Source organism: Camellia sinensis, chromosome 7, assembly GCF_055761805.1.
Source record: "Camellia sinensis isolate YWXY chromosome 7, ASM5576180v1, whole genome shotgun sequence".
NCBI lineage: Eukaryota > Viridiplantae > Streptophyta > Magnoliopsida > Ericales > Theaceae > Camellia > Camellia sinensis.
Genome location: NC_138967.1, coordinates 90,829,868 through 90,844,586, shown reverse-complemented (window position 1 = coordinate 90,844,586; position 14,719 = coordinate 90,829,868). Strand labels below are relative to the sequence as shown.

Below are 14,719 nucleotides of genomic sequence, written 5' to 3'. Positions count from 1 at the left end.
GGAGAACAAAGGCCCATTAGAAGAGTTTAAGGTTGGGAGTGGGAGCGGGGTTCCAAAGCGAGGAGTTTCCTACGACTAAGCACTATACCACTCCCTCTCCTTTCTCTAAAAACAATGATCCAAGCAAACCCAATGACCACATCACTTACCATTGTTTGCATTCCCTCCAACCCACTCCTCCATTCTTTGTTGCGAGTTGTGAATGGTTGGCTACGTTACACGGACTCGGGTGCGGGTATCGGTTGCGAGTGTGTATCTAGGGGTCGGATAGTTCAAATTAAAAATTGAGGATACATGGATATGGATCCAAATTTGGATACGGGTACGAGGATACACTAAATATTTATTTTTAAATATATTTATCATATGAAGATAAGTTTAAAAAAGTTAAGGAATAATAGATTTTGTTAAAAAAAAAATAACAAATAGAATATAAATAACAAATAAAAATTATTTTAGGTATAAAATAAATAATATTATATATGATAAAATAAATTATTTTTATTTTAGGCATAAAAATTATATTATTTATGATATATTATATTATACAATAATATTATATAATATGAATAATATTATATATTATTATACTATTGTAATTTATATTATATAATATATAAATCTAATTAAAAAGTAGAGAGAGAACAGAGAGAAAAGAAGACAGTCGACAGGAGAAGAGAGAGAGAGGAGGAGAAAAGGGAGATCGAGAGACGAGAGAGAGAGAGAAGACAAAGAAGGAGATCGAGCATCGAGCAAAGAAGATCAATGTCGAAGTCGAAGCCAATGACCAGAGGGATCGAAGTCGGCAACCAGATCGAACAACGAATAGCAACCAGGTTCTCTCTTGCTCTCTCCTCTTTCATTTCTTTTGTCGTATCCATTTCTGAAGAGCCATATCATGGTCGTATCCTGCATTCGTACCCGTGTGAACATGACATGACACAGGTACCTTCGAAAATCCAAAGAGTCCGTGTAACGTAGATGGTCATCCATGCTGTGACTAATAGGGGTGTTCTGATGTGCTTCTTGTCTTGGTGGAGTGCGCAATTGTGTAGTGTGTTGCCATTCACTAAGAGGGGGTGGCCGCCATTAGTGGCCATGGTTGGCAGTCTTGCTATGAAGAGAAGAGAAAGACGTGTGAAGGCGAAGGAAAAGAGAGTTGTCATGATGTGAAAAGTAGAGGTGGTGGTGTACAACATTGGGAGGAGATGGAGTAACCCGTTGAGAGAGTGATGGTGGTGGCTAGAGGAGTTGCAGTCACCAAAGTGTGGTTGGTTTAGCCAATGTTGAACTGAGAGTTTTGTTAGTCTTGCACACAATTTTTAAAGGCGAATACATGAAGCAAGGCATTATCTCTCACAAAGCGAAGCATAAGCCTTGAGAAAACAGAAAAGGGTTAGTTTCACCAAGATGAAGGTTCTAATGTCAAAGGGTTTACTATTGGGTTTGAAGTCTTTGGACTAGAATTTCTACAAAAACTACATCTTAGGAAAACATAAAAGGGTTAGTTTCACCAAGATTCCGAGAGCTCAGAAGTCAAAACGGTTGGAATTTGGAGTTCGTTCATACAAATGTGTGCGGACCATCTCCAATAAGATCTCTTGGTGGCTTTAGTTATTTTATCTCTTTTATTAATGATGTTACACGTAAATTATGGGTATATTTTTTAAGAATGATCTGATGTATTTGACGTCTTCAAAAAGTAGAAAGCTTTGGTTGAGACTAAGATAAGTTCAAAGTTGAAGTGTCTCAAGTCCGACAATGGTGGGGAGTACATAGATGGCGCTCTAGAAAAATATTGTGCAAAGAACGGAATTCAACATATGATGACGATTCCAGGCAAACCGCGGCAAACAGTATCTGAGCGCATGAACCGAACAATCCTGGAACGTGCTAGGAGCATGAGGATTAATGTCGGGTTGCCAAAACAGTTTTAGGCAGATGCTATAAGTACAGCTACGTATCTAATGAACATAGGTCCCCTAGTTCCCTTAAATTGTAGAATCCCAGAATAAGTGTGGGCTGGTAAAGAGGTAAATTTGTCCCATTTAAAAATATTTGGTTGCATCTCTTATGTTCATATTGATTCTAACAAAAGAAATAAGTTAGATCCCAAGTCTCGTAAATGTGTCTTTATTAAGTATGGCTATGATAACCCCACCACGTAATATACTTATATTTATTTAATTTTGAATTATGAATATGTGCGTTGCGTTTAATTTGTGTATATCTGTCTGATTTGTGAATTATCTGTTATGGTTTTTGCTTTGAATATGAAATTGAAAGCCTTAATGACTTCAGAAATCGAAATTGACGAGTTTAATTAGGATGTTATAAATTTTAGAACCTTTTGAGAAGTTTGATTAAAATTTAATTCAATTCAGAAAAATTAAGTTTTAATTAATTAACCTTAAGCCTTAATTAGTTAACTTAATCCTTAATTAGCATCCTAAGCTAATCTAGCCCATATATATGTTATGAGAGAGGAGTTAATCACATTTTTGTGCTCAGATTCTGCGGAGAAAGAGTTCTAGAGAGAGAGTGACTTCATCTTAGAGAGAGAGCTAGAAAACTTGAGGAATTAAGAAGATGATGTCAAGTTTTTGCTAGAACAAACTTAATTGAAGACTTTAGGTATGAAATCCAACCTCAATTCTTGATGATAACTCACCTAGTAAATGAGTTCAAGAAGATAATGAGATTAAACACAGGAATTGAGCTAGAAGTTGATGAATTTGAAAACTAGACATACATGCATGCATAATTTTGTAAAGTTTCATCATTTTGAACATGATTTATATTATCTAAGTTAGAATTAGAAGTTATATCATACATGCATCCATAATTCATAGTTTTGAAGATAAATTTCATGATTTGATTGTGGAAAAGAGTTTGGAACAAATACATACATGCATGTAGTTTTAAGCTTCAATTTTGCGAATTCATGAGGATTTGGATTTGAGCTAAGGTTTGAAATTGACTACATATTCATGTTTTTTAAAGCATTTCCAAGTGTTTGGACAAGCCATGCAAGAGTTTTTGCTTTGGAATTGAGTTTGGTGCATTTTCTTCTTGTTTTGAAAACCCAGAATTCGGCCTCATTGCTTGAGCGATGAAGTCACCGCTCGAGCGCATAATGAGAGCTTCCAGTATTTTTGCAAACATTGCACTTCGCTCGAGTGACCAAGTGACTACTCAAGCGACCTCAGTTCATTTTGCACAGGGCTTGAGCAACCATCAAGCCTAAATTTTGTACATCCAATACTTTTGCAAACCCTGCAGTCCACTCAAGCGACCAACTATGCGCTCGAGCGAATTGTTCTATTTCAGGATATTTTGAAAAGTCGTATTCTATTCATATCTTCATTCTTATGTTTTTCCGAAAATTCCTAGGCATGGATTAAGCCTCATGATGGAATTAATAAGCTAGAAATGACATAAAGGAATTGATTAAGAAAAAAATGATTCGATTAAGCAATGTATGTGTTTGTGCTATGTTGGTTGATCCACAGAGACGTGACAACAATCTAATCATTGTGAATAATATATTAGTAAAGATATTTTTGTATATTCTATTTTCTAAATGTTTTCGATGTGATAAGCTTTTCTGAACTTATAATTTTGTGAATAAGAATGGGCGTCTATATGTTCGATTAACATGATATTTGTTATGAAATTAATTAAGTACAAATGAGTAAGATGGACCTAAGGTCGTTCTGTGTTTTTGATAAGATAGACGTAAGATCGTTCTGGTTATCTAATAAGTTTGAGATATCTGTTATGTTTTGACCAAATGGTCATTATACAGCTGTAATCGAATGATCGTTCTGTTATGTTCCGTCAAGTTATGATCTACTCTATTCTGTACATCTGTTATATGTTGGACCAAAGGTCGTTCTGTCAAGTGTTGGACCAGAGGTCATTCTGCTACGTAAAGAATTTGATATGAGAATAATTATGTTAAGTAATGGAACTCATTCATGTAACCACTTTACTTTGATGTTATTTACTGGGCTCTATCTCACTTCGTTATATATATGTATGTAGGTGAGCAACGGGATATCCAGCCTTAAGGACGTTTGAAGATTACCCGTGTTTTGTGAAGCCTACCATGGAGTGCCTCTCGGATGAGGCTTTTGTCTTTTGTTTTTTTGTTGGTTGTGTTTGACCGTCTTTTGTTTACAAAAGCTTAAGTTTGTAAGACGATGAATCATACTCTTATATATAAGTTTTTGAATACCCAATCTGTAATGGATGTGTTTGTACAAATGTGAGTTATTAACGTATGAGATGTTTTTGTTTATCCCATATATGCACAACTCGTTAGATAATTTTATCATTCTGCCTATACTTCAAACCCCATATACTATGTTTTGGAATTCTGTCTGAGGTCGTAGGTAATCTCATGATTACTGGCCGGTTATGATCAAAACCTCTAAGGGTAGGTTCGAGTCGTGACAATGGCTCTGATAATTACGGTTACCAATTTTAGGACACGGAAAATTAGAAAATAATTAGAGGCATGGATGTGGTGTTTAACGAGTTTGTAATGAACCAGGATAGACTAGATAGCAAGCCTAAAGAATCTGAAACGATTGAACTTGAGGAGATTTCTGATAGTGATGTGTTGAAACCTAAAGACACTAATGTACAGTTGACACCATCCATTGAGATGCAAACTTCTTGTCCTCTTAGGAGGTCGACAAGAGAAAATAAACTTTTTTTGATAAATAAAATTTTATAGAAAACTAAGCATCAAGGAAATAGAAAAAAATACAAAGCGACACCCCTTGGGTAGGGGGCCCAAAACCAACCAGATCAAAACAAAATAAACTCAACCAATTACATCATTTAAAAAGTCTAAGAAGGTAAACAAGTTTGGATCCACCCGACTAGACACTCAACCACACAAAACGTGGAGAAACCTTGTTTCCAACCAAGACACCTAACGGGCAACCTCCTAAAAAATCCGATGATTTCTCTCTAGCCAAATAAGCCACATTAAACACAAAGGAGCCAACGCCCAAGCCTTCCGATGTCTTTTCCCCACCTAACCCCCTGCCCAACTCCATAGGACCCCCAACACCCTTTCCGACTGAACCCATTGCACCCCAAAAGTACAAAAAATGAGAGCCCACAAACGGGAAGCCACTGGACAATGAACAAGCAGATAATCCACGGACTCCGCAGCCCCACAACACATACAACACCAATTTACTAGAACATGCCCCTATCGAACCAAATTATCAATCGTCAAAATGCTATCATAAGCCACCGTCCACACAAAGAAAACCACCTTAGGAGGAGCACCTATAACCCAAATCTAACGCCAAGGAAACTACCTCTCCACAGCACCACACAAACTTCGGAAAAAAGATGAAACAGAGAAAGCACCCTTCGAACCTGGCATTATCTATTGTTAACTAATAATGGTGAACCAGAATCTTACGAGGAAGCTTTACAGGTTGAGAGAAGGGAAAAGTGGAAGCTCATAATGGACGAGGAGATGGAGTCTCTCGCAGCAAATCAGACTTGGGAACTGATACAATTGCCCAAAGGTAAATCTACACTGCAAATCCTACCTATTCGTCTTTAATTAAACAATCAAAACAATAAATTATTCACTATTTAGGCCATTAAATAGCATATGTTCTGAAAATCCAATAAGTTGTCCTACATGCCCAAAATTTCATCACCTCAACAAAAGCAATCAGTTTGTGAGACTTCAAACTTCCTCAGTTTTTGCAACCCTCTCAACTCTCATGCATCCAAAAACCTTCCTTTATTGAACCACTATCCACAGCCTTCAAGCATTCATATTAGTGGATCCTGCACCATTAATGAAAACCAAGACACCCCATACAGTAGAGTTGACTAAATAAGGGGTTCCAATTGGAGATCAAGTAGAACTATCCCTTGCGTAGTTCAAATGGTGCCGTCATGCATGAACAGCTGTAGTGAGGAGCAAACAAGGAGCAAACCAGTTCCATCGTTGTCAATCAAGTCGAGAGTTTTCCACTCTACCAGTGTGATTGTCTTGTGATTTCTCATTTCATCTTAAAGTTTGAAAAGAAATGAATGTATCATTCCAATCTTTTATAAACCAAGACTAAATTATTATTATTCGAGAACATATTTTTTAATCTACTGCTAATCCCTCGATTTCTTTTAAAAGCTCACAGGAATCTATGCCCATAAAAGGAGTAATAACAATGAACTTCTACTTAAAACTAACTCAATAACTTAGGGTCTACTTTATAGATCATCCTCCAAATATTTTGATGAAATGCCATATTTCCCATCAAGTCCAAAGAGAATATGTCCTAACTTGTAGCCTCAAACCAAGTTCTTATAGTACTGTTCATGTCACTTTGGCACCTTTAGCTAGGATCAAAATCACTAGTTGTGAATTCAAACAGATGGCTTAACCATTAGAGATGATTTTCCCCCATCTTCCGTTGGTATCACTTTTACCTCCTCAATTATGCATTATTTTCCCCCTTTTTTCCCTTACACAACCATTCATCCATTGAAATGGTTTATAATAAGCTGAGCTCGCTCCTCTCTCGATTGGGTCAATAGAGAGAGTTGGATCCCTAATCTATAACTCCATGATACAGAAAAAAGATTTCTAATTTAAGGAGCTCTAATCTAGTTGCAAAAGGGATATTAAAGGCTTTGAAAAGAGAGCAAAAATAATGAACAAAAGCAAGGGCAGATCTTTTGGCCTATAAGACCAGGGAATAGAAAGAATCTTCTTCACAAGGAATACTTCACCAATTTTTGGGAAAACTTTAATATAAATCATTAGCCTCATTTACATATATATTGGTAACACTAGAAACTTAAAATCTTAGAAGCAACAGAAAACATGTAAAACTCCTGAAAATAACAGTGGTTGTACCATGAACAGTACAGCTATCGTAGCCTGGGAAAAGTATTGATAAGGTACAATGGCAGTACTATTACAATACTACATCCCTTGATAATTGCTCTTATATGCATATAACAAAATAAGCTCTTACATCAAACTCCCCATGGTGGAACACTGCACAAAATAAGCTCTTAATTGCTGCTGTGTTTTTTGTTGCTCTGATACCAACTTAGAAAATATGAAGAAGAAGAACTCCGAAAAATATGAGGAAGAAGGAATATATTTCTGTTATATTCAAAACTTCTTATCTTACAAGACCAAATGACACTCCTTATATAGGAGATATTACAAACATCATCATAACCCATTATATGCCACTTACATATTATATATTACCACTATCTACCACTATCATATTATATACATGCCACTATCTACCACCAACACCACTATCATATTCTATACATGCCACTATCTACAACCAACACCACTATCATATTCTATACACACCACTATCTACCACCAACACCACTATCATATTCTATACATGCCACTATCTACCACCAACACCACTATCATATTATATGCATGAACACAATTTCCAGCACTCCCCCTCAAGCTGGTTTGAAGATATCTTCCATAGCCAGCTTGTTAGTCAGCTTATCAAATTGCTTCTTGTGTAGTCCCTTCGTTAGCACATCAGCTAATTGTTCACCTGTTGGAAGGTAGGTCATACAGATTATGCCAACATTGATTTTCTCCTTGATGAAATGTTTATCCACTTCTATATGTTTTGTGCGATCATGTAGAACTGGATTATGAGCTATAGATATAGCTGCTTTGTTGTCACAATAGACCTTCATAGGTGTCGGGTGAGAAAACTTTAATTCTTCAAGAATTCTTTTAATCCACATTACTTCACAGATTCCATGGGCAACAGCTCTGAACTCTGCTTCTGCACTACTTCTAGCTACCACATTCTGTTTTTTACTCCGCCATGTAACTAGGTTCCCACCTACAAAGGAGCAGTATCCGGATGTTGATCTCCTGTCTGTAACACTTCCTGCCCAGTCTGCATCTGTGTATACTTCAACTTGAAGATGTCCATGTTTCTTGAATAGTAAGCCTCTCCCTGGAGTTCCTTTCAAATATCTTAAGATCTTATAAACGGCCTCAAAGTGCTCTGCCCCTGGTGAGTGCATGAACTGACTTACCATGCTGACTGCAAAGGCAATATCAGGCCGCGTATGAGACAAGTAAATCAATTTCCCTACAAGTCGCTGATATTGTTCTCTCTCTTTGACTTCTTCAGCCTTAGCAGCTTGTAACTTCAAGTTAGGCTCGATCGGAGTCTCCGCCATCTTACAACCAAGCATACCTGTTTCTCCAAGGAGATCAAGAACATATTTTCTCTGATTAACGAATATACCTTCCTTGGATCTTGCAAATTCCATTCCGAGGAAATACTTGAGGGCTCCCAGATCCTTAATGTGAAATTCTTTTGCGAGTTTCTCTTTGAGAGCTGCTAACTCTGCTTCATCATTACCAGTTAAAATGATGTCATCAACATAAACAATCAAAATTGCAATTTTACTGTTTTTTGAATGTTTATAAAATATTGTGTGATCTGCTTGACTCTGCGAGAAGCCACAACTGATAACTGCCTTCCCAAAGCGTTCAAACCACGCTCTTGGTGATTGTTTGAGTCCGTATAATGACTTGTTCAATCTGCATACTCTGTCACTTCCAAGTCTCCGCTCAAATCCCGGCGGTAGGCTCATGAACACCTCCTCTTCAAGATCACCATTGAGAAATGCATTTTTAATGTCAAGTTGATGTAGAGGCCAATCTGAATTTACTGCAAGAGATAACAGTATTCTGATGGAATTTATTTTAGCAACAGGAGCAAACGTCTCCTGATAGTCGATCCCATAAGTTTGAGTGAAGCCTTTAGCTACCAGTCTCGCCTTGTATCTCTCAACGCTTCCATCTGCGTTACATTTTATCGTAAACACCCATTTACACCCAACTGTTTTCTTGTCTTTGGGTAGATCAACTATCTCCCAAGTACCACTTCTCCTTAAAGCATTCATCTCCTCCATGACTGCTAATTTCCAATTCGGATCATCCAATGCTTCCTGTATATTCCTTGGAACAAACAAGTGTGAAATCCTAGATGTGAAAGCTCTATGGTTTTTAGACAGTCTTTGATAGGAGAGGTAATTTGCAATAGGATGTTTAATGCAATTTCGGACACCTTTCCTAATTGCTATAGGTACATCAAGGTCGGAAATAGAAGGAATAGGATTACCTAAAATTTCGATGCCAGAACTCGGGTGGACATTCGGGTCATTAGGATGGACATTCGGGTCATTATTCCTCAGATGAAATCGCTTCCTAGTATAAACCTGAAGCTCAGGATTTAGATCATTTTGTAGTACTTCTCTCCCTAAACAAGAATCTTCTTGACTAGGCACCATAGAACTTGGTTCTCCTAAGTGATCATTATCAGACAGATGTGGTTTTTGTGTAGGATAAATGACATTGGGGAGCGGGATAGAAATATCCCAAAAACGGTCTTCTACTCCACTTGTCTCCCCCTGAAGAGAAGTGTTGGGGAAATAGGATTTTGTTTCCACAAATGACACATCCATACTTATATGAAATTTCTTGTTTTGAGGATCGAAGCACTTATACCCCTTTTTGTTTGAGGAATAACCCAAAAAAACACATTTTATAGCACGGGGGTCAAGTTTTGAACGAAATTGACTGGGAACATGAACATAGGCAGTACATCCAAAAACTTTGGCGGGTAAATCAGAAAACAACCTCGTGTCAGGAAAAAAAGTTTTGAGACAATCAAAAGGTGTTCTGTATGTTAACACCTTTGTAGGCATCCTGTTTATCAAATAAGAGGCTGTTAAAATTGCTTCACCCCATAAATATTTAGGAACATGCATGTAAAACATTATAGCACGTGCTACTTCAAGTAGATGTTTATTTTTTCGTTCTGCAATGCCATTTTGTTGAGGGGTATCCCGACATGTAGATTGATGAAAAATCCCATTTTTTTCCAAAAACTCACCCAACTGCTCATTGAAATATTCTGTTCCATTATCAGAATGTAAAATACCAATTTTGGTTTGAAATTGGTTTTCAATCATATTGTAAAAATTTGTGAATAAATTTTTCACGTCAGATTTTTTATTCATCAAATAAATCCAACATAAGCGGGTATGGTCATCAATAAATGTAACAAACCATCTTTTACCAGAAAGAGTAGTGATTTTAGAAGGGCCCCAAACATCACTATGAATCAAATAAAAAGGTTTTGAAGCCTGGTAAGGTTTTGGCAAATAAGTAGAGCGATGAAATTTTGCAAAAATGCAACTTTCACAATGAAAAGAAGAACAATCAATCCCTTTAAATAATTCTGGAAATAAATGTTTCAGATAAAGAAAACTAGGATGTCCTAGCCTATAGTGCCATAGCATTATTTTTTCTCGAACAGAGATTGAACTGGTACTATTAAAGCTCTGAGCTTTTTTATTACTAACAGGTACTTCATCAAAGTAGTAAAGACCTTCAAGCATCCTAGCACGCCCAATCATCATCCCCGAGTTCTGGTCCTGAAATTCACAATGGGATTCAAAAAATGTAACACGACAATTAGAATCCTTAGATAGTTTACTGACAGACAAAAGGTTACAGGCTAAGTTGGGGACGTGAAGAACAGCATTGAGATTAATTTTCTCAGTTAGTTTAATAAATCCTTTTCCTGCAATAGGTGAAAAACTACCATCGGCTATTCTGATTTTGTCATGACCAGAACAAGGGAAATAGGTACTAAATAAATGGGAAAAACTAGTCATGTGATCGGAGGCACCGGAATCTATGATCCACGGAGAGAAGTTTAGGCAAGAGAAGGCTTTAGGATTTCTACCTGTTTGTGCCAACAAAACACTAGGAGTACCGGTTGAGGAGTTGGATTTTATCAGCTTTAAGAGTTGATCAATCTGCTCTTTGTTGAAGGGACCTGAATCGGCTTCATTAGCGGTAGGAAAGCCACGATTCTTCTCTCCTTGTTTGCTGCTTTTCCAGTTGACAGGTTTGCCATGAATCTTCCAACACGTTTCGCGTGTATGGCGAGGCTTGTTGCAAAAATCACACCAGACCCGTGGCTTATCATCAAACCTGCGCTGGTAATTTGCAGCCTTGTTGGCCGCAGCATCGCTAATTAAAGCAGAAATTTCAATTGATTCACCATTACCTTTTTTCTTAAGCATGACGCTCCTTCGGCTCTCTTCCCTTCTGACTTCGGCAAATACTTCGCCAATGGATGGGAGAGGAGGTCTGCCAATAATTCTTCCTCGCACTTCATCGAACTCAATGTTGAGGCCGGCAAGAAACTTGTAAATACGGCTGTCTTCCACAGTTTTCTTGTGGTGGTTGCAGTCGTCAACCGATTTCCATTCGTATGTGTTGAAGATGTCAAGATCCTGCCACAACCTTTTCAACGAATTGAAATATTTGGTGACGGAATCATCTCCTTGACGAATCTCTCCCAACTTCAAAGTTAATTCGAAAACTTGAGATTGATTTCCTAGGTCAGAATACATCTGACTAACATTATCCCACAATTCTTGTGCAGTAGTATAGCACATGTAATTAGAGCTTATATCCTCCTCCATGGAATTGACCAACCATGTCATAACCATGGAGTTTTCAGCGTCCCAATTGTCGAACAGCGGATCATTAACAGCAGGAGCCTTCTTGTCACCAGTGATGTAACCGATCTTTCCTTGCCCACGGATATACATCCGGACAGATTGTGACCAGCGGAGAAAATTATCACCATTTAGGCGGATGGTGGTGATTTGGACAGAGTGAGAGTTGGACGTTTTCATCGGAATGGCAGCGGCAGGGGTTGAAGTGGTTCCGGACGTGACTTCCGACATGGCTATGACGGTTTTAGGGCTGCTGTGTTTTTTGTTGCTCTGATACCAACTTAGAAAATATGAAGAAGAAGAACTCCGAAAAATATGAGGAAGAAGGAATATATTTCTGTTATATTCAAAACTTCTTATCTTACAAGATCAAATGACACTCCTTATATAGGAGATATTACAAACATCATCATAACCCATTATATGCCACTTACATATTATATATTACCACTATCTACCACTATCATATTATATACATGCCACTATCTACCACCAACACCACTATCATATTCTATACATGCCACTATCTACAACCAACACCACTATCATATTCTATACACACCACTATCTACCACCAACACCACTATCATATTCTATACATGCCACTATCTACCACCAACACCACTATCATATTATATGCATGAACACAATTTCCAGCAGCTCTTATATGCATATAACAAAATAAGCTCTTACATCAAACTCCCCATGGTGGAACACTGCACAAGGCAAAGAGGCACATTCAAACAATCTTGCTTAGAAGTCCTCAAAGCACATTCATATGCCAACAACCAAGTGACTTAACTACCATGTTTAAATGCACATAGATTCTAAATATCTAAAATAACAAACAAATGAAATAGACATTTGAAGGATGCTTGAGCACTTTCAATACTTGGGCAATTGTCTATGGCTAGCTGGGTGTCCCTCAGACCACCAAGCGCCGGCATTACCTCAACTCTTACAAAAGATTAATAGTTCACTTCTACAAATGACATCATAGGATCATCTTCATGTTCTCTCAACGAGATGCCCAATGTCAACTTCAAAACAAAACCTCCTAATGCTAAACTGGCTAGTAAAAAAATAGAGAACAGAAGTAGTTACTGAAGTGTTGAACTAAGATAGGCTTAGAATGAAAAGAATGATCAAAAGATTCTAAACACATATATTGCTTGAAATAGAAGAATTTCTAATCATATCATGAAGTTTCTTGATACCACAAACAACCTTTGATATGAACTAGCCCTTCCCAAAGTCTGAGGTGCCAATTTTGAAGGAGATGTATACTTGGCATTTTACTGTTAAAGCAAAATGTGAATGCAAGCTATATTTGGATATGTAAATTTTGACAATGGACAGCAAACTTGATTAGAGATTCTTATTAAACTATATTACTTTGTAATCATAATTGCTTCAAGAGAAACTACGAGCAAATATCAAGAACTCACCGTGCTACATATATGGACAGAGTTCACATACCCAGCATACTTGGAACCTGCATTGAAGAGAAAAGGAAATGAGAATATCCATACCACCTGATAAATTCTGCAAATGATTGCAACACCAATTTTACAGTCTATAAATGAAAAACATTTCCAGCCAAAAAAGTTAACCAGTAATACTACCAAAAAAATGCTTGACATCTGAACAAATAAATGTTTGCCAACAAAGAAGTAAATTTTCCAACAGACAGAGAAAACTGTACAAAAAGAAAGCATGGAAGAAAACTACGCCATGAAAATAAACCTAACAGATTTCACAATCAAAATGAAATAGAAAGGCCTAGAGCTTGCATAACTTGAGCTTAACTAATGAGCCAGCCCATTTACATTAGATCTGGGATGAATAACTAGACACATAAGACAATCATTAAATCACCATTATGTTTGATGTGGCCTTCTTTGGATGTAATGCAATAGGATTGCTACTTTCCAGACTCAGAGGAAGAGCCTTTGTATATGCTCAAAAGCTTTTTTTGGCCATTTTGTATTGCTGGAGTTCTAGAAGAGTGATTTTGTAGATTCTTTGGACTTATAAGTTCTCTTAGGCCTCTTTTGTTCTCAAGTGGGTAGGCCTTTTCCACTTTTTTTTTTTTTTGGGGGGGGGGGGGGGGGAGGTTACTCGTGTGTTAACATTGGCCTTTTTGTACTTGGGTTTCAGCATCTTTTATACAAATTTAATGAAATTTACAATACATATAAAAAAATACCATTTTCAAAAAAGAAAACTTCAAAGAGTCAAATATATTTTATTGTTAAATATTTGCCGTAATGTTTTCTTTGTCCAACCATGTGCTTAGCAAAGAGGTAGAAGCATTTAGGGTGGCAGCAATCAGATTTTCTGGATACAGCTCTTCCTTGCTGCCTGTATGTGGTAAGGCTTGGTCAATTGCCCAGCCACCTCTTTAGCTCGTCTCTTTTAATAAATTATGCCATTCTTGACTTTAGAAGTATAGCTCAATCTCTCTATTCATTAGTTCAGTGCTAAGATGTAGAACTGCATCGTAAATGGGTCAAAAGATCATCAACTGGAATTCTCTTTTTTATATTGATTGCAATCCTTATTAGTGATTAATTATTCTATGTACTATGTAGGGAATGCACTATGGGGACTGAATAAAAGAAAATATGTGAGACTTGGGAGATGAAGATTCCATGTGCAAGGGTGGGTCTATTCACATTTAACAGAATTCTGCTTCAGCCTAAAACTTATTGTCAGCTCTAACCTTGTCCAAGTAGACACAGTGCCAAAAAGAAAATAAGAACAAGAAACACAGACAATGTAATGTTGAGTAGCCATCAAACACAATCTTTACCTATCGACACCTGATCACTGAGCCAAAGAAAAAATTAGAAGTGGAGAAATCTAACCTAAAAATGATAATGATAAAATGAGGATAACAATAATGATGTTACCAAATCAAACTAAGCCTTGTGTCCCGATCAAATGGGGGTAGCTACATGAATCGTTTTTCGCCATTTTTGATCTGTCAAGGACTATAAGCAAATGTACTTGATGTGACATGGCAAATGCTGTTACAATTATATCAAAGCATTTTTGCCTCACGTAGTGGTTTCTAATATCAAGAATAGTGGCATATTCACATCTCATTAGGATA

At 37.1% G+C, this 14,719-nt stretch overlaps 1 protein-coding gene across 5 annotated transcripts in view; it reads right to left on the bottom strand.

Annotated features, from left to right (window-relative positions):
* LOC114293002 (Ribosomal protein L1p/L10e family) overlaps positions 1-14,719 on the bottom strand; it is a 61,547-nt gene that overhangs the window by 10,917 nt on the left and 35,911 nt on the right. For all 5 annotated transcript variants that reach the window (XR_003639916.2, XR_003639914.2, XR_014335617.1 and 2 more), the window contains exon 9: positions 13,050-13,096. Coding sequence is in view for 2 of the 5 variants with exons in the window: in XM_082878655.1 (XP_082734781.1) it covers positions 13,050-13,096 (47 nt within the window). In the remaining 3 variants the exon portion in view is untranslated. The remainder of the gene's footprint in view (positions 1-13,049; positions 13,097-14,719) is intronic.